Source organism: Calliopsis andreniformis, chromosome 5, assembly GCF_051401765.1.
Source record: "Calliopsis andreniformis isolate RMS-2024a chromosome 5, iyCalAndr_principal, whole genome shotgun sequence".
NCBI classification, from domain to species: Eukaryota; Metazoa; Arthropoda; class Insecta; order Hymenoptera; family Andrenidae; genus Calliopsis; species Calliopsis andreniformis.
In genome coordinates this window covers 535,299-557,673 of record NC_135066.1, presented here as the reverse complement: position 1 = coordinate 557,673, position 22,375 = coordinate 535,299, and the positions used below count along the sequence as shown (strand labels likewise).

The window sequence follows — 22,375 nt, the reverse complement described above, 5'->3', positions numbered from 1 at the left end:
TCAATTATTTATCGAATAATAGTAGTCTACGGGGAAGTACTCTTTCTATGGTTGATTTTTTGTTACTATTCCTCGATGGTTTTGTAATCGTTGGTGAGTCAATACCATGGGTACTAGATATTCCCGCGGTTACGATTAGTTTTCATCATTTATAGCCGATAGCTGGCGAGTTATGAGACGTGGGGGCAGCTAGGTGGCGCGGGGATAGAAATACACCGCCGCTGCGCTCGGTTGGTCATCGGCGACGCAATAACGCGGACTCAGCAACTGATAAGCAATCCCGCGCGTTAATGGTTCGCGCTCACGACTTGGCAAAAAGCCAATGCGTGCAGGCTGACAGAGAATCTTACTTTTACCATCCATTCATTTTCGTTTCCCTTGATTCCGTGAAAGACGTATACATACATATCAGAAATGTTTACTCTTTTCGTTTTAGTATTCACTTTGTGATTATATCTCTAACTTGCGTCTTTTTACTTATTTTTTACAAATTATTTCTTTGGAGAATTGTAGATTTTGAGTTTTCTTTTAGAAATCAAGTTGACGATAGATTACTAAAGACAGTACACACATATTGTTATGAAAATATCAATAATTGAAATTGTCAATAGTTCAATAAAATGGTCTTCTAAAAACGATGCTTATTGCAGCAATGATCTCTGTGTGGTCAGAATTTTTACGAACGATTTGCACGGATTATGCCACCGTGACAAGATGATTAAAAATGATCCATGTTGCTTTAGCATAGCGTGACCTCTTTTTGGCACAGTAAATCCCGCAGCTTCTTACTCGGCTCTTTCAAAAAAAGTTTGCCCACCTCCCTCGGTTAACTGGTAAGCGCCTCGAGCTGTCTGCACGCGCACCTGTCGTGTATATCGTCGAGGCGTTTCTTACCACGCGACGACGACTTATGCCTCCTTGATAGATAACTTTGCGTGGCAGAGTTTTACGTTCGTGTATCGAAATAACGTTTGCCCTTCGTTATAATTCCAATTGAATCGGTAAATAAGAATTTGATTACCTATTATATAATCTTCATGAATATATTACAAGAATTATAGAACAGTGCTACATTTTCTATCTTTCATACTCTTGCTGAAAAACTAATCTGTTTAGAATACCTCCTGCATTTTATTCTCCTGATCGTGTCTGCTGATTAGCATTCAGACATTCTCGTGACTCGGTCTCGGAATACGTTGAACGCGTGATGGAACTTCGGTTATGTTCACGTTTCGATCACGAGATGCATTTTTTGTCGAAGGTTTAAAGACTACACAGCTAGTCTAATTTTGCCACATCTTTTTATGCCACTACCTATACGTATACTTGAAAGTCATAAGCAGAATATTTCGCACCGTGTCTGAAGCTCTACAATAAATAATTTTTATAAAACGTGGACGATAAATCATTTTGGTCGATGAAAGCAGAGACTTCGTATCAGAAGACATGGGGAAGATTTCGAAAGTGCAATTTGTAAGACAAATGCGTTGCTCATGTAACCATCTGTTAAGTATGTTTCGCGATACGTTTGGATCCAACGATCGAGGGTTACGAATCGCCAACGACGTGTAGTCTCGTCGTCCTCTTCTCTCTCTGTCTCTTCTCTCCCTTCTCTCCTTTTTTACGAGGAAACAGCGTAGAAGCAGGGTGGAGGCCCGAATCCTGAGGCAGTGGACCGTGAATGCGATACCAGGTTTGCTGTGCTTCAGTGTGGGGGTGGTGCCGTCAAACAACCGTTCGTCGGCCATCCCCCATGGTGCGGCCCCATCCTCCGCAGGTCAGTTGCGATTTCTGTGTATCAATTATTTAGGGTTGTGTATTCTGTAGCCTCTTTCAATGACAGCGCATTTCTCTTCTCCTTTGCATATCCAAAGACGTCTACAGATATTGTTACTACAAAGATTTTACGGTTACTTTGTCGTCAAATTTTATTCAATTAAACAAAATAATCTTGTTCCCAATTCACATTTATTACCCTACCTAAACGAGAAAATTGTTTACAAAATTTCTTTCTTAGAAAATTCATAATTTTGATTACAATGTCAGGAATTTTTAACTTGAAAAGTGACAATAAGATCAGTTGTTTGCAGTGCCTCCAACTAACAAATCGCAAAAGTTACGATCATAATATTTACTAGTAATCTGATGCGCACGATTTGTCATAAACATACCCTGATATCATTAGTGCGTGTGTATAGCTTCACTACTTTGAAGTACAGCGAGGCACGTGGCATTGTTTATCATTTAGAAAACGCGAGGGATTCGCGCTGGTGACAAAAGAAAAATAAAATTACAAGGATCGGCGACGGTCGGTTGTTGGAGAGATGCAGCTGACAGAGAATCGAGGTGTACCAATCCGTATACGTAAGATTAGAATGCGTCAAGTTGTATGTTAGTTCTATTCGAAAACAAGAACCCGCCTGCTGGACCGGTAGAGCAAGGTAATCACGCTCGTGGAATCGCAGAATGTCGGCGGCGTTCTCTTTTCTCTCTTCCCAGCTTTAATTAAAAGATGATTACCTAATGAGGGTCATCGATACTCTCCAACTACTAACGAGCCCTCTTGTCGCCACGAGAACATCTATGTAGCGAGCTATAATTTCGAGATTTCTATCAGCCGCACCGTTCCGCTGGGAATCCTGAAAATGAATGCGTCGGTATGTGTGCCCAAGGATCAAACTTTTCGAAGCAATTAGTCGTCTCTGCATTTTTAGCCTGATTAATCTAATTTCTAAAATCAGTCAAACCGAATTTCGATGTTATCTACACGTTCTTCCCTTTTCTCTAACACATTCGAGATCAGTGTATTTTGTCAAGACTGTCCTTCTAATTGTAAATATAAAAATGACTGAAATGTTATGTCCTCGGCTAATGAGAAGAGTCATATCCTGACCCAAGGGATGGGTCATCGGTTTTCAGTGTGTTAAAAGAAATGATTGGAACGAGTGCAGAAAGGTTCAATGCGTCGTATTAAAGATCGTGGAAAAAAATGGTGTCGGATGAAAGGGCGAAACGTTTTCTCGTCCATATATCGCGATCGGTCGTTTCCACGCGATAGATCACGGGTCACGTGCCGGTGTGCGCCGTGGCTCATCGATCACGATTAGTCGTAGAACCTGCCATAGGTTCATCGATTTTCAACCCACCCCGAAATCAGTTCCTGTAACAATTCATGCGTTCATAGTTCGAAGAACAGTACCCTGTCTGGGTGCAACTATCATGATCCAAAGTTAATGGTGCAAATGGTTCTAGGAAAACGTCAAGGTCATTTTCCCGATATCGTACTGAGCACAGTATCACGTTATATGTTACTTTCTTGAGGATAACCAGACAATGTAGTGGGGGGGGTAGCCTCTCATTGTCAGTCAGTTGACCGGTCGATTGACTTTGTTGATAAAGAAATATTACTTGAGCGTTCGCGAAGGTAGAGACTACAAACATGAAGATCTGCCGTTTACTAAATCAAACTTCGCGAATATTCGTGTAACAGTCTTTTGATCTTCAATCCGTATCTTCGACGATTGATGTACAATGTTGAGGTACAGGGTCCGAAGCAACGGGGCAGAACTCTTTGTTCCCCTTCGCATAAAATTCTCGCGGTCCCCCGGGAGTGGTTCGACGATCTGTTCAACGCTCACTTTGGAATCTATTCGCCAGGGAGTTTCGCGTTATATTTTCCATCCTGCAGCGGAAACGTCGGCCTTCTTTGATCTAACGGACGCCGCTTCTGCTGGCTTTTAGGTTCGTCGATACGACTGCCAGATGGGTACGATAACAATAATTTGATCTTCCTCAAAGTAGCGTCTCTTGCGCATATCGATATGCCATTACTTATGTAACGAGTATTTCGCGAAAGTAGAGGAATGAAAGAATACATATACATATACCTACATACCTCAGATTCTTTTGTTGTTGGAGATATAATGTTGAAATGACGAAAATTATGACATAGAGAATTTCCATATTGTCATGAAATTTCAATAGTAAATCAAACTGGAGGGATTAATAGAAATGAGTTTTGTGTTTTTCACGAAGGGAAGCTAATACACGTACAAGTTGCGGGTTCGTTGGAGGAAACACGAGCAGTCGAGGGGGGCCGAGAAGGAGCCAGTTCCCTACGAATCGATCGAGAATTAATCCGACTGCTATCGCGTCTCGCAAACGTCACTCTATTGTCTCATTGTCCGTCGGAGTGAGAGATAGCGGAGGAGCCAGTGGAGAACGAGAGATGACTTTCCTTCGTTCCTATCCTGCCTCCTTTTGAGATCGTCCCGATCCTATTGGAGGTAGGGGATTCTGTTCTTCTATGAGCAACTAATGCCACGAGACGGAGAATCGAGGCTACGACCTGTTTTCAACCATTTCTTTTATCGCTGCACAAGCTTTTACTATTTTACTATTTTATTAGATAGGTTTTTGCTCGTAGAATAGAGTTTCTTCTAAAATTACGGCGTTTCTATTTAACAAGCAAAGCTTAAATAATTCAACCGAGACTTCTTAATCGAGTTTACCCCCTCACTCAGGCAGGCCATTATCAGTAAAACATTAAATGGACAAAGAACAGAGCGCGAACGCAGGCTCCAGATCGAAATGGGGCCCGAGGATCGGGGTGCATAGAGATTCCTCGGGTGTATCTGCGTCCCTGAAAAAGGGCGTCATGCATGGGCTCGCACCAGGGTGTCATCTGCACCCTCTCTTCAGCCTCTGTCGACGATCTTCACGGTCAATATAACGGACGTCGTAAAATCAATTAGTGGCGAATTGTGCCGCAGCCCGGATCGTGCACTGCATCGTGTATCTCGTAAAGTTTCTCTTTTCTCTGTGATCTTCTCGAAGCCAATGGTGGTCCTCGATCGTTGATCCTGATCACTTCCGAGGGTGGTTACTGACCATTCTGTATCGTGAAAATCATTGGACTAAAATTTCCCTCAGACTCGATATCGATACTAAATTATTGCGCACATTGCTTCGATGATCCTCTCACCCTGAATATGTTGTGAACCATATGGCAGGTTTTTGACAAAAATGAAGAATTCCTTTTTTGTACAAGTTTGCTCTTCGCAAACCCCTCGTGTATAATAAAAGATTCTCAACTTGAAATCTCTTCTCATTTAGTATCGTTGCCTTTACAAGTCTCGGCGGGGGTAGAATTAGTAGCATGATATTGGTTCGCTTTAAATTTTAGCTAAGTCGCTTTCACGTCGTTTCCAACAATGGCGCCGTTAATAGCGTCTCTCTTTTGAATGAACCAACTCATCTTGGAGAAAGAGTCTGGTTCCCCTCTTCTTCCCTCTCGCATGGTTAAGCGTGTAGTAAATATTATCAGTGAAGGGGTGGGGGTTAAATACCAGCCACGGATGTTTCGGTGAATTGATGAGATTGCCAGTTCATTTCTTCACTTTTCTTTGCTTTCTTTCTTTCTTCGAAGGAAACCACCCTCGCGCGTCACTGGCCTCGACGACGATCTGACAAATCTTTGAGGGGAAAGAGGACGGTTCGAGCGGCGTGACCGATCGAATGAATTCTCCATGACGAACCTGCTGCATTGTGCGTGTTTACCAGCTAAGCGATTTTTACCACGACGAAACGGACGATGTAAATGTAGTCGAACGCGAAGAGAATCATGAATGAGCCAACACTTGAGTCGACAAACGGAAAGGAGATTTATGTCCTCCGCGAAGCGAGACCTTTTCTGGACAAATCGTAGTTCCTTATTAAAAAATAATGGCTGAGAAAGATTCTTTCGATGTATGTACAGTTGATCAAGAGATGCAGCGTGGTAAATTGAGGCATCGAGTGGAAGTGCCACCTAATATAAATAGATAATAACAACAAATCATGCTCTTGCAAAAAGCTGAAGCACTCGTCTTCCAATATTTCTCTCACTTCACTGGTTTAGTGCCCCAAACATCTTTACTTTACCATTTCATTATTTTTACGACCATGTTCTATTTCTAGCTCAACTCTAACGAATGTTGGCTCCTCGCGACTGTCTAGCAATAGAACTATTTATACATATGTAAATGATACGTATGCCTTTGCTCGGAACAACAAGCTCGGTGTAAATTGTGCAAGTTTTTATCGACGCGCTTAAAAAAGGGAGAAACAGTCCGCGTGGAACTTTGACGTCCTTTGTCGACTGTTACGACGCAACGTCCTTTTGGCCGAGAGCCGGTAAAAGTCGAAATGAAGGAAGTTCTCCTCTGAATTCTATTTCCTTCGCTGCCCGGTTTGCACCTTGCCCTATCTGTGTCTTTCCTCTTTTCCCTCTCCCTTATTCTGTCACCTCTTGCCTTCATCGTCGCCTAGAAAACCTAACCGTTCCTTCCAACGATGAATTAAGTCATTTTCACTGATAATTAAGTACCGTCGCTGTAGCAACCTCGTGATAACAATGGATTTAAATACAAGGACTTTTAACGACTCGATCGAGAATTACTCGAGAACTGAAAGCGATTAGAGATTATTTTAGTTTCGTCCGACTTCACAATCTATGAAGATTAAAAGTTTCAATTGTTCTCAATCCTAGGAGAAAAAGAGGAATTTAGCTTTTTAGAAATTGACATAGAGTTCGGATTAAAAACAGGGTACACATAGTTTCGTCACAAATCCTTTAGAATCGTAAGATCCCTTCATCCCTTCTAAGACTCAACCCTCTCACGATTCGATTTCTGCCATCGTTCACGAATTTCATCCCCCTTGGTGGTGGTTCCCGGGGGTTGCGAAATGAAAGGTGCCCCTTCTCGGAGTAATTCGGTGAAGGCTCGAGGTTGCACCCTTTCGCTAGCGCTGCTCAACCACTTGTACCCACCCGACCACCTCCGAGTGCCAAGTGTGGCGGGAATTATGCAATTATTGCATTGCACCCCGGCAATTGTCGCGGAAAACGGCGACCGCCTGAATGGCCCGAGTGTCTCGAGAAAACGTGGCTGGTTGGGTGCAAGAAACGGGGGTTACTTCGTCGATTTACTACTGCCGACTCCTCCGTACGCGTTTCATTCCTTCTCTAATTCATTCCTGGCGATGTCGGCTGTGTTAACTGCCGTTGAGAAACGCAGCCAATGCTTGGTTCAATAGAGACCAATAAGGGAAAGTAGGGATGGGTCTCTGAAAATCATGAAAATCTCCGAAATCTCCGAAATCTCCGAATAAATAACATTTCAAGTTTTGACAATTTCAAAATTAAGTTCATGCAGTGAAACATTCTGCGTGCTCAATGGAAAAGCTCGAGTGAATACGAACATGTAGGTCGATTGGTTACTGTACGAATAAGCTTATAATTGTGGTTGGGTCGAAATGCCCGCATGTGTGCACTCACAACACACCAACAATAAGATTGATATCTGAGAGGGATAAGTGATTGTGTTTATTAACCGTCCAGCAAGTTCGTCTCGTGTGGTTTATGCATCGTCCACTCTGTGCACGTGGCACTGATCCCAATTTGTTGAATATTTTTATACTTGCGATGTGAGATTACTTAATTAAATTAGGTAGAAGAACTGATCTGTTCCACGAAGTACGTGTTTTGGAGGCCAACTCTGGCATTGGCTGTCAGACAACTTACCGACCTCTGATGTTGAAGGAATTCGCGCAATGCATCAGCTTCATCGATTGACACTGCAAACAAGGATTTTCTTTGGTGGATCTTGGGAAGCCAGCTCACACTGGAATCAGGAGAAATCTTGGGTTAAAGTGGCTTGCAGAAGCGTCGATGTAGTCACTTTTTAGCTCCACTTTCAGAGAGGAAAGAGAGGATTAGGAGGACAGCTTTCCTGCTCCAAAGAGACAAAGAGACAAAGAGACAAAGAGATGATTAATGGAAACTTTAGCATCCTTCTAAAAGTAAATATGGGAACATTTCCTATATTATTGTTTAACTAAAAACTGTGGATAGAAGAGTCAGTGTCTTCACCTTGAAAATATAGGTCTCTACAACTCAATTACCTTTGAAGACTCACCTGATCAACCTATAATTCATCGTTCCCCGGGCTCTAGATACCAGAACTGTTTCGATTAGAGATTATCCTTCTCATAAATTCCAGAAAGGGGTCAAGAACTCTCCACGAGAGAGAGACTATAACCGACTGAACCGTCGATTTATTTTCTCTGGTTGTTAAGCTCCCTTTTTCCCTCTCTTCAGGAGTTCCTCTCCCTTTAGAAATTCTCCAACTTTTGAAAAGCTATCAAACATCGCTTCGAAATAGTCACTTTCCCATGGTGGAAGGCCGAAAAACTATAACAACGAGACGATCCGCAAATAAAGAGGACGAAATCTGCAAACACCAGCGCGGTAAAGCCAGCCTGACCCATTAATATTCCCTTGTGCAGGATCCGAACGAGGAATGTATGCTTCGTGGCTGGCCGAGTCTCTCCCCCTTCCTAGTGGAGGCTATAAAAATTAATTAGCTCTTGGAAGGAGAGGTCGGCTGGTGTCTATAACCGTTCTCCAATGCGCAGACTATCCTACCAGCGTAGAAATAATGGTGGACCGTTCCCTTTCAGAGGATCCAACCAGCTCCTGTCGTTGTCCGATGGATGATCAATATATTGCCTTTCGACTTTTCCACCTTGCTGTTGGTACAAGGTATAATTAGTCATTGGTCAGTTGATCGTTTAAGATAGACGATTGCTGCAACTTCTAAGCTGGTTTTGATCGGGGATTTTGTTTTAGGCTCGATGAGATCGATTACTTGAATCGTGAAGACGTTGGGAGAGCATTAGATGAGGACTTCAATGAAATTTCGAGATTGTACTTGAGGCTAATGGTAAAGAATTTATAACGTTCACAAATTGTTTTCTAGTTAGCAGATTTTTCACGACATAATTACAGTTGGAATGATATAATAACAAGTTAGTTATAAACCAACAAGGTCCTGGGAACTCTGTGCTGATTGATTGAATATTGAATATATGAAGGAAGAATTCCTGACGTCAAGGTTTTCTTTTGAAAGCCTTCGATCCATGGAATGTTTGAGGAAGCTCCCGTTGACCAACTATGTCCATGACAAACAGAAAGGTAATATTAAACTCGTTTTTGCTCCTTTATTTGTTTTTTAACGGACTCTTCTTCCTCTGTTGGTACTTGGTATTTCTGGAGGATCTTAACGTTGTTTAGATATTGTAATTATCGTTTTAAACGTCAGATATTTTTTAAACGACCTAGTCTACTTATTTATATGATTAAAATTTAAGAGAATTCTAGTTACATTTTTTATTCAGATCAAGAAAACAAAGTACCGATTTAGTGTAACAAAATCATATCCTTTAGATCAGATTTGTAAAAAGATGTAAGCTTTTCTCGAATCATTTTACTATACACAAAGAAAATGGCTTTCGTCAAGGACTCCTTTATGGCAATCATGCATATAGAGAGGTGGATAGACTGTCTCTAGGAACCCCTCAAGGGTCGAACAATCGAGTGCCCCCCTAAAGAACTACCTACTCACTTACAGGCTCTCACCTCGATCTAGCCTTTTCTCCCCTCCTTGCCTTCTCTGTCCCACGGGCACCGAGTCATAACCACAAGGACTACAATGGGTGGAAACCACTGGCGGCTTTTCACTGCCACTTCTTCGACCCGCCAATTAATTTCCGTGGCAGTGATCCTGTTCCTCGAAGAGGCCACTCAAGAGCTGCCGATGGATGAGTATAAATCTTCGGATTCTTGACACCCCGCCACTAGTAGCCCTTTTCCTACCTTTTTTCTTCTTTCCCCTGTTTAGTGCGTTTTGCTTATGTTCACTTTCCAACGTTTGCTCTTTTATTTCTTTATTACCAACGTTCTTTTAAAGCACCGTTTTACTTGCGTTTTATAACTTGACCATCAAGTGCAGAGAGGATTTCTCTTCAAAAGGGTTACGATGATAAAAGAATCCGATTAAAGCTGTTGAATTGTAAAAGAAATCTTGTTAAGTCTGTTAATATGTTTCAGATAATTAATTCCGAAATAATGTTTCATTCATAAAATATAGATTTCAGGAATCCTCTAAACATTCTACGTTTCTATACCCTAATATTCCTGTTCTCACCACTTGAAGGAATAAAATATCCGCGGTGTGCAGCGGAAGTAAGAAATCGTCTCGTGATCTATTTCACTCCTGGCGGGGGGTAGACTTGGACGATTCTATGGGAGTCTAGCCGGTGGAAGAATTGAAAAGCCGCGCTAATTCGCGCGACAATGCTCTCTCGCTGAGATGAAAGTTTATCGCGCGGCTCGCGAAAAACGACCTTTGGCTGGCCGCCAATCGCGACACGATCTTCCTGGAGGGGAGGGCAAGCTCATGGCCAATGACGAGGACCACTCACGTCCCGCGGAACTTGCATAATTTATTACCGACGAACGTTTCGGACGGTTCCCAACGTCCAAACGAAAAATTTCATATAGCAGGGAGATTGTTAACGGCACTGCTAAACGCTGACCTTGCTCGCGCTATCATTTTTCGACTCGTCTGCAGGTCATCGAACGATTCCTCGAACTGAGTGCATACATGCATTTTTTTTGCTTTCACTGCAATTTTTTATCAAATTTACGATATATAATAAACTTCTTTCCGTATCCGTAATTTTCTAAGTTTACATTCTATTTATTTATAAATGGGCTAACAATAAGAAAGAACAGAAATTACGTCTGTAAATAGACGGCAAAACTTGATACGTTATTTTTTAATTTTTTAGTACAGCGTTCCTAAACTTGTGTAAAGCAAGAGATAAACCCCCACGTCATAAATTGCCATTTGCTACCATGCTTTTTTTCACGATATACAGGTATACAGACTGATAGATCTTATCTAGATACACGTGGAAGAGTACACACTTCGATTTTGAAAAAAGGTGATATATCAGGTTTTGCCATCTGACTACAGAAATTATAGTTTGTCTAGAGAAGTATAGCGTTGTAACTTGACGCATCAAATGGAAGTGGTTCTAACATGAAAAGGTAATAATTAATCGTGCTCTTCCAAGAAGTTGAAGCCCTCATCTTCTGATATTCCTATCACTTCGTTTGTCCATATTCATTTTACGTTTAAAAGTATAAAAAGAGCAGAAAATTTTATTGTGTTTTAACTAAGGATTTTGTATACACACCGTGGCCCAGTAACATAAATGTTAAAGCCACAAAAAATACTGCCCATAAAGCCAGCAAATTGATGCAAATTTATTAAATTCGAATATAAACTGCTTCCAACGATCTCTGACCTCAAACACGCTGGCCACAACCTCTTTTAAGTCCCCATCAATCCAATAATCGTCAACGACTGCATTATCAATTACCCTATCTTCTTTCCATCAGATCTTCCTCTTCCTCCTCCAATGTTTCGCGAGGCAATTCGCGAACAAGCTCCCACCTTCAACCTCTGGGCCTGAGTGATGGATGCAGTGGCATTTACCAAAGTCGTTTGGGAAGGATCAGGATAAAAAAGTCCCGGCAATGAAGGACAAAAGGGGGAGAGGTCAGAGGGTAGAAAGCGACTCGCGAGATACGAAAGACGGTGGAGGAGGAAGAAAGAGGGAAATGGAAGGAAAAAGGAAGGGAAGAAAGTGGTGCAGGGAATTCAGAAGCGGAAAGGGGGATGAAAAAAGGAGAAGAAGGGAAAAGGAAAGAGCGGGGATTAGATCTGAGGGTGAATGGGTAGGATTGGATTTGGCAGAGAGAAGGAGGAAAGGGGAGGCCCAGAGACTTCGGTTGGTGTCCGAGTGGTGGTGGGGTTGCGGATGGGAAACGCACCGACCGGCATGGGTCTGGAGAGGGAAGGGGCGAGAGCAGGAGACGTAAGTGACAGAATAGGTGGTGGGTGTAGGTGAACTGGACAACCACCAGAACTCGCGCCGGTATTTAAGGGAGGGTCGCGAGCGTAGCGCGCCAGTTACTACGGCCGATTGCCTCCACGAGGTGTCCAACGCGCGCTCCGCTCAGGGGAAGAAAAGGGCGCCAGTGACCGCCTTCTGCTAGGCCACGTGGCCCCGATTTTCCCAAATGTCTTTGCTTCTTTCACTCCTCTTCACCTCCCGCTTTCAACTGGACGGAATCTGTGAAGTTCTTTGAAAACCTTGAGAACACTCTACATTCTCAGAAAGAGATCCTCGGAGAACTGTAGAAGAAGCCGACTGGTTGACTCAGAAGTTTCCAATAAACGGGTCGTTATTGAAATTTTCGTTATTAAAAAGTGGTGAAGTGAAAGACTGGTGACTCTTCGAATATGAACGAGTATGCATCTTCTCAGACGATTCAATCCGATTTACGGAGTCGCTTCATTTATGGGAAACTTTGAATCGTAGGAGAACACTTTGACTGTTTCGTTGTTGGACCGTGCAGATGAGTTTGTTACGAAGGTAGAGTATGACGCGAGTGTCGATTTTCGTGTGAGTCTCTTAACGAAAAGGTGGGAACGTCTAAGATAGAGAGAATTCTATTGCGTTAGGAAGAAACAAATAGCAAAGGAATACAATTTTCGAGAGCTAACACCTATTTTTAATATCCTTTTTATTTTTACTGCAAAGGCATTGCTGTTTAAAGATATTCGTGGAACTGCATGCAGGAAAGATTGAGTGAATTCGCATTAATCGAATGAATTGGCAGAAAAATACGATTGTCAGAGATCCGGCTTAAAAGACGATAGAAACACGCTCTTATCTCCTCTTTCTCCTGGACTACACGAGTAACGCGATTTTTTTATCTTTCTTTCTTGTAATTTGCTTACGTGTGCATCGTAAATAATGAAGTCGCTATCAAAGTCTACTATCAATCAAGTACGAAAACAGACTGGAGTCTCAAAGTTTAAATACCTATCGTAGGTTTAGAAGCTCTTCCATTTTACTCCAATTTTCATTCTCGTTTCGCTTTTATGTCGATTTACTAACTAGGTATCGTAAAAATTAGTGGATACTAATAATAATTGGTTCTAGAATGTACTGCTCTGCAGATATTATACGTGCTAATTACGTAAGAGCCGTGGAAGGTAACGGAGGCGCGGTTTCTTTTTATCTTTGCGATGAAAAGAAGATGATTAAGCGTCCGATGGCCAAGTGCCAAACGGTTCTTCGTGAAATGGCGAAAAGGAAACGACAGGATCGCGGTTGGTATCGGCGTACCGGGTCTTGTCAGTACCACGAGACGGTTTGATTTCTTTAAATCGTTGCCGGAATACCGGATATTGATATCCTACGTACAACGTTTCATGCCATGAATTCGGTTTACAATACATCTTTTGCTCCATCCTGACTACGGCAGAGAGATTCAAATCTAGAGGAATACTACTATTACTGAACAATTTTTAACTAGAAAGCATAATTCGTAAATTCCTTTAGCTTTCTTTATGAGGATAAAAAGATTGAAGAACTCAATTTGTCAATTTCTATAGTTTTCTGGGAGAACGAACAAATACTGTAACATATTTCATTCTTGAGTGGAATAGGTTCTTGTATACGTGTGTATTAGATACTTAAAAAAAATCGTAAAATTTGAAGTTTTAAAAAGTGTGTAGAGGGTTGACGAAATAATCACAAGCACAAAATATGTATCGCATAGTCAGTAATTCTAAACTAAAAAAAAGCGATGTAACTTGAAACTTTCTCGTATTCTCGGCTCGAAAATAGAAAAAAATAAAAAAAAGCAGAATTCAATTTGCTATCCAGCAGCATAACAGGTAGCTTTACGAGGTAATAAATATCGTGCTCAGGGAAGGAAGGCGAATCATTTGGATCCAGCGTCCGATGTTGCTAGCATTGGGGCTGCTCCTGGTGCTATCGGACGTCAGGGCTCTTCAACGATCAAACTCCTCCGTCAGGATCACGCCCAGTCGCGGGATTTCGGTCACTAGGATACTACAAGACGGTGAATTTGAGCGGATCGTCCATTGGCCTGGAATTTGTGCCAAAGAGACAATCGTCAATTGGGGGTAAACAAACTTTTCTTGTGCCTTTTTAATAAATGGTATATGTGTAAACTATTATTTGCTTTTCTACCTGTAAGCTAGATATGTCACTTTGAAATAGATTTGCAGGATTTAAAAACACTTACATAATTTAGTAATGTAGATTCGTTAACATAGCTTCATTCAAACTTCAAATATTCGTGAAAGAATGACACTGAAGACATGAGGTACTTTTCAGAAATGACAAAGCTTAAGTAGTAATTTTTAATTGCGTAGACTACTAACAGATTATTAATTGAAATTTCTTTCAAATCTACTAGTAATTCTTCTGCATGTAAAAATATGTACGAGCCTTTTTTTTCTTTTTCTTTGTATTTTTCTTTGTAACATTATAAATTTGTTTTCGTTAGAGGCTACTTAAGTACGATTTGAGTGGGTTAATGAGACGAGAAAGAAGTTTTTCCTTAGTCAAAACGGCCTATGCTTTTTCGCCGGTGAAGGCTAACACCATCCTCGTCCTCTTGGTTAGAATAACATTTTCTCGAGCAGAAGTGAATCCCTGAGCATCCCTAACCGGCATCCCTCGGCTAGAATCAGAGGATGCCGCAGTGGAAGCTGGTGTTGGTGTGCAACGAGAAAACAATGCCGCCTTTCACCATTGCCGGCAGTGCCAATACGCGTGGGAGCGATGGCGTGTAGCAGTGTGCATTTTAGCATCGGTTTACCTCTTTCAAATGCCGCTGATACGACCATCCGTTCGCAGTTTCGCGCCTCTCGTTTCTTGTCAGCCGGCGGTAAGCTCATAGAATTACACTGACGCGCTAAATCGAGTCAGTTACCTCGTTTCGGTTGAAAAAAAGAATTCCAAGCCATTTCAGAGGCTTTCAGAGTGTTATTGTAAGGACTTCTTATGTAGGTACATAATAACAATGGTGAAACTGTGGGCCCTTCTGGATACCTACTAGAGAGTTTGGAAATCCTCCTAGAAAAATTTTTCGAAAAAAACAGACCTTCACCTTCTCGCCCCGTGTCTGAGGAAACAAGTACGATTGTTTTTACGAAGTTAGAGCAGTTCAAAGATCGATCATTTCTCGATCCAAAGTTAGTGATTTTTCTAGCTTGAAAGAATATTTGAAGTCAAGGGAATAACAGAACGACATTCGCATTGGTAAAATTCCCTCAAATCACTTGCACCCAGGCCACTTGAATTCAAGTAACTTGACTAATCCGAACGAGCCTAGGATGTTGCAGTTGTTTTCGCGAAATTTTCGGATCGAAAAACAATTTATCGTGTTGAGAGGTGAACAGCGACCGCTAAGCTAACCAAGGTCTTAAGCCGAAAAGCGGCAAGTTAAGTAAGCAAGGATTAGGGTCCTGTTAGCAGAAGCGAGACGACGTTGTCTCGAAGCAAGCCTGACTGGCCAGTAGTTGTAACTCATCTGCTGATGCTCTCACGAGGATAGCAGAGAATTCCACGACCGCGAAACGTCACCTTGCACTTAAATCGGGGAAAGCCCTTTTGCTTGTAACGAGAAAAGCCCGAGCTGCTTGTTCTCATGATTCCTAGATGCGGATGGAACGATCAATTTTTCATCGGGGAAAAGTCCTCCTGTTTCAATGAAATCGTTCAACCTCTCAGTTAGCAGCATTTAATATTAAATGATTCCGTTCTACTTCTCTTTGTTAGTGATAAATGAAGTAAAACGTGTGCCTCGTAGAGTTGCGAACTCTCTTACACCAAGAAGAAAAGAATAGAAACGAAAAGAGAAAAAGAGAAAAAGAGAAAAAGAGAAAAAAGAAAGATACATTAAAGTTTGTAAATTCAAAGGATTTATCTCATGATCCAGCGCAATTAAACGTTTCTATAGACCTCGTAGCGTCATCCTAACGAATTTAACGACACCATCAAAGATGCTTATCGACGCATCGAAAGTAAGGCGGGGGAACATCAATCATAGGTACACGTTAATCAACGAGCCACGTCCAGTAACGCGTGCACAGCCAATCTACTGTGAATTTCTCGCACGCACCATGTTCTGCATTATTCACGCGTCACGGTTTTGGATCTTTTTTATGATTGAATCCGATACGATGGTCTCACGTACCTTTTATTTCGTTCTACACAATCTCACGAGCTTATTCTCGTTGAATTAATTTGCATATGTGAAGCACCGATGCATTTTCCGAAATGTAGAACATGTGTGGGGCCTATAGATATGTAACACGGGTTGCATATCTAGACTCCGGAGCCAAAGTGTATCCAGTTCACTTGTTTTTCCTGCAATTTCATACACTTTGGCTTCACTCTAATCTAATGCTAAAAAAACCAACGATAACTTAGATTCTACATTGGATTGATATATGCTTCTGGTAGAAACACGGATGTAGCGCTGAGGCAAGTCTGGCTACAGGACACGGGCAGAAAATTGCAACTGATATACGAGGGTGGCACTCTGACCGACTGCGTTGACGGGGAGATCGCTGACGACGAGAATGATGAGAGAACTTGCTCGTCGAGTGTTCATTCCGATGCAGATTACGATGACGAGACATCGATCGAGGTGTTCGACGTAGACGACAAGGAGAATAATTCGAGGATCCCGCAGGACCTCTCCTGGCTATCGTCCACGTCCGAATTGCGTCATCGGTGTGCTCACGTGAGGACTAGGGCTAGAAATCAAGTGATCGCTCAGCATCGTCGCAGGTACAATCGATGACGAACTTGATACCTTATCGCTTTATAAACTGGTCATGTATAGATGATTCATTATTAGGGATGTAACTAGAAATTAGAGAATTCATTTTTATAAGTAGATCATGTTATAAATTTCTGTTTAAAATAGGAAATACACGAAACTCTTAAACACGACAAATAGTAGTCACAAGCAAAGAAAGGGCAAAAGTCGTGCGCGAAGGGACTTGTTGATGATCCCAGGGACACAATGGTGTGGACGTGGTCATAGAGCAACCAAATACACGAACTTGGGAGGTTTTGGCTCAGCGGACGCCTGTTGCCGTAGACACGACACTGCATGTCCTTTTTTCATTCCCGCATTCGAGACTCGTTACGGCCTCTTCAACTGGGGCATCTCGAGCATGATGCACTGTGCTTGCGATGAACGGTACTTGACTATTTCCACAGATAATCGATGAGTTTAAATTAGTCGTTATTGTAGCTAATAACTGTACCTACATGTATAGGTATACTGATTCGCTGACAGAAAGTTCCTTGGCAGCAATGCATATCTATTGGCTCCAGGGGACCTCTTGCCAGTGGAGAACAGTACACTTCTAAGGGTTTTAGAAATATGAGTGACCAAATACTTGTATCATTTTAGTTTTCGTACATGCTTGAAAGTGGCTGGAACGGCCTCAGCAAATTTCATCGGAAAGATCTTCTTCGATGTTCTGCGAACCAAATGCTTCATCCTGAAGCCACAAAAGGTGTGTACGAAATGGTCCTGGATGGGCAAATGCCAGCGTCACGAGTACCGGAAACAGGCCCACGTTCGTGACAATGTTCCTTATTGAATCCGTGTATGTGCAGAGTGATTCGAAACAAGATACAAAGGGGATGTTCGAATATTCTTCTTCTAGAGATGTCAATACCAATTCTCAGGGATGTAATATTTTATTGAGTATTTAATGTCTGACGGCCGTGCTCGATAGGAAAATTTAAAATTTAGCGTTCGATCACCTTGGCCGTCTGATTTCCAACTTTACTAACGACAATACGTAGGAATCGTAATAGGAAACGGCTTGTAATCGGTAAGGGATAGTGTGAGATTTTCTGTGAACTTTGATTTTCGGAATATTCGATGCATTTCATCTTATAGGGATGGTATACTGAAAGTGATTGCTTTCTTTGCTTCCGTTTATCATTCGAAATACAAATGTTCAGTAGAGAAATTTCTGTATACGTACTTCTACTTTGATTTAAGATAAATTGGAGTATCAGACTGTTTATTAATCTTTCAATCTCTGGTTTCTATATACTTGCAAAGATAGATTTTGGTTTAGTATTTATTAATAAACAGAAGTGAATTATAATGATAAATGTATAAAATGAATGAAACTGTTCGAAATAGACAGGGTATAATTTCTATTATCTATACGCTATGATATAGTTGTGTCATCCTAAAAAATGCCAAATAAATTATTCTGTAGATAAAGTATAATAAAATTATACATATCAAATAGCATAATTTTTCAAGCATGAAAAAATTAGAAAAAGTCAGTATATGAAAAAGTAGTTCAGTTTAATAGGTATCCAAGGTGATCGGTAAAAGGGAAAAATAAATGGTGACGAGTTAACTTTTTCTCAAACAATTTTACGGTCGATAATTTATTATACCTACTTCGTTTTTTGCACGTAATTGCTGTGTTTGTATTTATGCACGAGTGGGGTATGCTATTAGGATGTGTAAAAATGATAAAGAACGTGTCAGCATTGTGATGTTTTAAACTTTAGATAGTGTTTTGAATTACATAAAAATGGTAATTCTCGTTTTTTTAAAACTTTTATATGAAACTACTGCAAACGACTTGCATTTGAAAACCCCAAAACTCATCTGCAACTGTTTTTTAATTTTTTGGAGCGGTATAACTATGAAATATATATATATATATACACTGTATAAATGGAAATAGGTTCTGCAAATTACTAAAAAGATATAAAACCTACTATTAGGTCTGCACTTGTAGGTTTATTATTGTAAATATGTATAATAGAAAAATTGTATTATCATCATCAATAAAAAGTGATGCATACCGTAAGAATAACTATAATAAAGTCATGTGCAAAACACTGAAAGATTGTTTGTAATTTTAGTTCGCCTATTTCAACTTTAAATTTGAATTTCCCGCTTTATTTCACTAGCACGTGGTTTTCGTTGACGTAATCCCAAGAAAGGGCGGTTTATCACCTTACAGAAAAAAGCATATGTTTGTTATAAGTTCTGTCAAATTGTTAAAATGTCATGTTACAAACCTTTACTGCCAGAATTAAATGTTGTACATTAAGAGGGAATACTAAAAATAGTATAAGAAAGAATTTAAAACAATTGAACTCAAAGATGCACGAAAATGAAATAAAAACGAGACAGGGTCAAATTATTTGTCCATCGACGGAAATAAATTTGGGTATTACTTTGAAAGGAGGTCAAAGTTTCAGGTAAATTATTCATTAATATAAATTTACTGTTTCGTCAAAGGAACATAACCAATATTTTCACACACTGATCAATTTTCGCGCAAATATCAAAAATAATTTCGGTACTATCTTTCTCCAAATTTATTGGAACTTTTTGTATAGAATTAAAGATTAAAATATATTTTTAGATGGTTTCCCTACAACAACGGATATAGGGGAATATTTGATGGATGTATTTGGACTCTTACTCAAAGTGACACACACCTGTCTTATGTTGTACAAGGTCCATTAATAGATTCTAAAAATTATGATCAGATTTTAACTCAATATTTTAGATTAGATGTCTCACTAGAGGATCTGTGTAAGAAATGGGCAGCAGTGGATAAACATTTTAAAAAAATGCTGAGCAAAATGAATGGTGTTAGGATATTGAATCAAGATGCTGTTGAAACTGTGTTCTCTTTTATATGTAGCTCAAATAATAATATACAAAGGTTTGTTGAAGAAACTACTTTAATTTGTACTTTATTTAATTATATGCTGGTTTTAGAATATCAGGAATGGTAGAAAAATTGTGTTCATTATTTGGCGAAAAAATTTGCTCAATTGAGGGCAAGAATTATTATAATTTTCCATCTATTGAAATGCTGGCAGGAGACAATGTTGAAGAAAAATTGAAGAGAGAAAAATTTGGATATCGTGCAGGGTATATAGTGAATGCAGCTAAGAATTTAATAAAACTTGGTGGGAGGCAATGGCTTTTAAATCTACATAGAGAAAATGATGTGCCATACATTAAAGCTAGAGAACAGTTGATTAATCTTCCAGGAGTTGGTCCCAAAGTTGCGGATTGTATATGTTTAATGGCATTAGGTCATTTAGAAGCTATTCCTGTAGATACTCATATATTTCAAATTGCTAGAGCAAATTATTTACCTCATTTAGAACAAAAAAAGACAATCACTCCAAAAATTCACGAAGAAATCAGGAATCATTTACGTGAATTATGGGGACCTTTAGCTGGTTGGGCACAAGCAATTGTCTTTTGTGCTAAAATTAATAATAGTAATATCATTACTGAATCGAACAATAAACGTAAAAGTAAAGAGAATAATACATCTTTGAAAAAACGATAGCCAAAATAAAGAATAGTATTTTTTTTTACTCTTTGTGTAATCATTAATTCCACTGTTATTTTATAGTACAAATTTTATTATGGCATAATAATACTTGTATTAAATAATATCTTTTAAAAATAATATTTACATATTTTTATTACAGTCACACATATTTTCCTTACGTATTTTCATTGTACTCAAACAACTCCATACAGTTCCTGAGAAATGTAAGATCTTTCAATGCTTTTTTCTCATCAATCTTATCTAAAAAAAAAAGAAAATAAAAAGTAGTTTACATAAAATAAGTACTTGTGCTTTTTTTATGTAAAAGGTCTTTTGATTTACTAACTTGAACGTTTTTTCAATATATTTGCAAAAATGCTCTCAGATAAGTAACGTAACGTTGGGAACATAGCTGATAAATATTCTTTTTGTGAAGGTTTCAATACTGCTAAACATTCTATTTGTAAAGATACTGGTATAGAAGAACTGTGGTTTAATCTCAATTTACTTCGTGCAGCTGTAGAGCACACCATAGGATATAATACAGTATCCTGTAGTCCAGTAAAAGCAATACCTGAAACATGAAATTGTACTTGAAAAAAGTATACAATACATAGTTACATATAAAATATTAAAACACTCACCAAGAGGTCTCCTATTAATGTAGAATTCTAAAGTGCCTCTCCATGCATCTAAGTGCATTCCTACTAAGCTGCCTTGTCCAAAACAAGCACCATAATTACGTTTTCTACCAGCATGTTGTATATATCCTTGATAAGAGAATCCAAAAGATTCCTGATCAAGTCCTAGCAGAGAGCAGAAAACATTTTTTGCACTATCCAAATCTACTTTACTTGTTCCAGCTCCTATCATCTTAAAAAGTACACTTTCATTTTATTAATGAAACCGTATGTTTGAAATAAGAATGCTAATAACCTGTTCGAAATATTTACATTATCTGTTCCATAAATGGGACTGAGCATTTTCACTTCCCAATAGTGGTGCCTTCCTTTCTCTAATGGTTTTTCACCTCTTACAGCTGCCGTACCACAGCTAAACCTATTGTGAAATTGAACTTCTAAGTTATGTTCCGATAAAACAATAGTGCTTGAGACATGATCCTTATCCCAGGCCCACTCATACACTATAGAAAAATGTATAAATATCACAAATTGTAATTTACTAAAAACACGAAATATACATATTTGTATATTTAATATCTGCACAAAATGTTTAAAAAAGAATGTATGCTCATTAAACAAAGATAATATTTAGCTAATAATTTCCGTCTATTATTGAAAGCAAGGAAATTTGAAGAGAATATTAAGTAATTAAAGGTTTCCCTAATTGTTTTTACCATCAGTTTCCCCGCAGCGACAGCTTAGAGGAACACAATTGCAAAATTTTTCATACTGCATCAATTGTAAAGAATTATATACGAAACTCATGACTTTTTGCTCTAAATATTTCCACTGGTTTCCAATTATACCTTTGCGACGGATTATCACGTTAAACTGTGCTATTGCACTCTCGCTTGTAATCAACTGTCACGTTTGAATACTGCGAAGGAAAACAACAGTTGATACAAGGGGTGGGAGTGAGGAAAGAAACTTAATATGCATTATATCAAAGTAATACAAACATATGCTTACATACTATACTCAGTATGTAGCGTTCTGATAAAGTGAGAAAAATCTGTGATGTTAAAGAATTCATAGAATCGATGATTATTATTAACGCGTGATAACATTTGACATAGGTATTTCAAATCGACAATGCCAAACAAATTCTAATAAAACAATGTTATTCTGATCGACAGTACAGAAAATGAAATTGCACACGTTCATTTTACTATTAGACAAGTAAATGTATTACTAGCTTTGAGTATCTCAAAATTAGTTCAAGTGATTCGACCATACAATCGAAAGGAATTTATTTTTTGAGAAGATATAACATCAAATTCTGCAGAGTTAATGTATCTAAAATGTTCGCTCTCAATAAAGTAATAACTAAATATACTTAATTTTTCATTTTACAATAAAGTTGATTTATAAAAATGGTTTATTTATTGCAAAATAAAAATTAAGAATTTGATTAAAACATGGATAGCAAAATGCCAAGCCATCTATCGGTGGTTCATGTTTGAAATATGTAAAAGTCGAAAGAATATTTACTAATTTATTTATAACTTGAGGCTGTGATAAAGATACAAGAACATTAACTTATTATGC

The 22,375-nt window shown here is 39.3% G+C and overlaps 3 protein-coding genes across 5 annotated transcripts; 2 read left to right on the top strand and 1 right to left on the bottom strand.

The window, feature by feature from the left end:
- The first annotated feature begins 12,192 nt into the window (after positions 1–12,192).
- Positions 12,193–17,867, top strand: LOC143179144 (uncharacterized). 2 transcript variants are annotated; one of them, XM_076378207.1, is made up of 5 exons: positions 12,193–12,330; positions 13,677–13,895; positions 16,246–16,575; positions 16,715–16,993; positions 17,210–17,867. In XM_076378207.1, exons 1-5 carry the CDS (start codon positions 12,314–12,316, stop codon positions 17,400–17,402), a joined length of 1,038 nt encoding a protein of 345 aa, XP_076234322.1. In that variant the 5' UTR covers positions 12,193–12,313; the 3' UTR covers positions 17,403–17,867. The 2 variants fall into 2 exon arrangements, with proteins under 2 accessions (XP_076234322.1, XP_076234323.1); XM_076378208.1 differs by lacking the exon at positions 12,193–12,330 and having other exon boundaries at positions 13,430–13,895.
- A 979-nt stretch (positions 17,868–18,846) lies between these two features.
- Ogg1 (8-oxoguanine DNA glycosylase) lies at positions 18,847–20,172 on the top strand. Its single transcript, XM_076377842.1, has 3 exons — positions 18,847–19,044; positions 19,212–19,517; positions 19,574–20,172. Exons 1-3 carry the CDS (start codon positions 18,851–18,853, stop codon positions 20,157–20,159), a joined length of 1,086 nt encoding a protein of 361 aa, XP_076233957.1. The 5' UTR covers positions 18,847–18,850; the 3' UTR covers positions 20,160–20,172.
- Positions 20,173–20,214: 42 nt separating this feature from the next.
- LOC143178911 (SPRY domain-containing SOCS box protein 3) lies at positions 20,215–22,101 on the bottom strand. Of its 2 annotated transcripts, XM_076377844.1 has the most exons (6): positions 21,797–22,101; positions 21,502–21,704; positions 21,098–21,288; positions 20,789–21,017; positions 20,491–20,718; positions 20,215–20,405 (listed from the first exon to the last, which is right to left on the bottom strand). In XM_076377844.1, the coding sequence occupies exons 2-6, from the start codon at positions 21,590–21,592 to the stop codon at positions 20,320–20,322; spliced, it is 825 nt and encodes a 274-aa protein (XP_076233959.1). In that variant the 5' UTR covers positions 21,593–21,704; positions 21,797–22,101; the 3' UTR covers positions 20,215–20,319. The 2 variants fall into 2 exon arrangements, with proteins under 2 accessions (XP_076233959.1, XP_076233958.1); XM_076377843.1 differs by lacking the exon at positions 21,797–22,101 and having other exon boundaries at positions 21,502–21,748.
- Positions 22,102–22,375: the final 274 nt, after the last annotated feature.

Coding starts and splice junctions, on each gene's coding strand:
- LOC143179144 (XM_076378207.1), top strand. Junction 16,576..16,714: donor ATCGCTCAGCATCGTCGCAG/GTACAATCGATG, acceptor TGTTTAAAATAG/GAAATACACGAAACTCTTAA. Junction 16,994..17,209: donor CACTGTGCTTGCGATGAACG/GTACTTGACTAT, acceptor GTATCATTTTAG/TTTTCGTACATGCTTGAAAG.
- Ogg1 (XM_076377842.1), top strand. CDS start 18,851: ATGTTACAAACCTTTACTGCCAGAATTAAATGTTGTACATTAAGAGGG. Junction 19,045..19,211: donor AAAGGAGGTCAAAGTTTCAG/GTAAATTATTCA, acceptor ATATATTTTTAG/ATGGTTTCCCTACAACAACG. Junction 19,518..19,573: donor TCAAATAATAATATACAAAG/GTTTGTTGAAGA, acceptor TGCTGGTTTTAG/AATATCAGGAATGGTAGAAA.
- LOC143178911 (XM_076377844.1), bottom strand. CDS start 21,592: ATGAGTTTCGTATATAATTCTTTACAATTGATGCAGTATGAAAAATTT. Junction 21,289..21,501: donor TCGCTGCGGGGAAACTGATG/GTAAAAACAATT, acceptor ATTTTTCTATAG/TGTATGAGTGGGCCTGGGAT. Junction 20,406..20,490: donor TATATTGAAAAAACGTTCAA/GTTAGTAAATCA, acceptor TTTTTTTTTTAG/ATAAGATTGATGAGAAAAAA.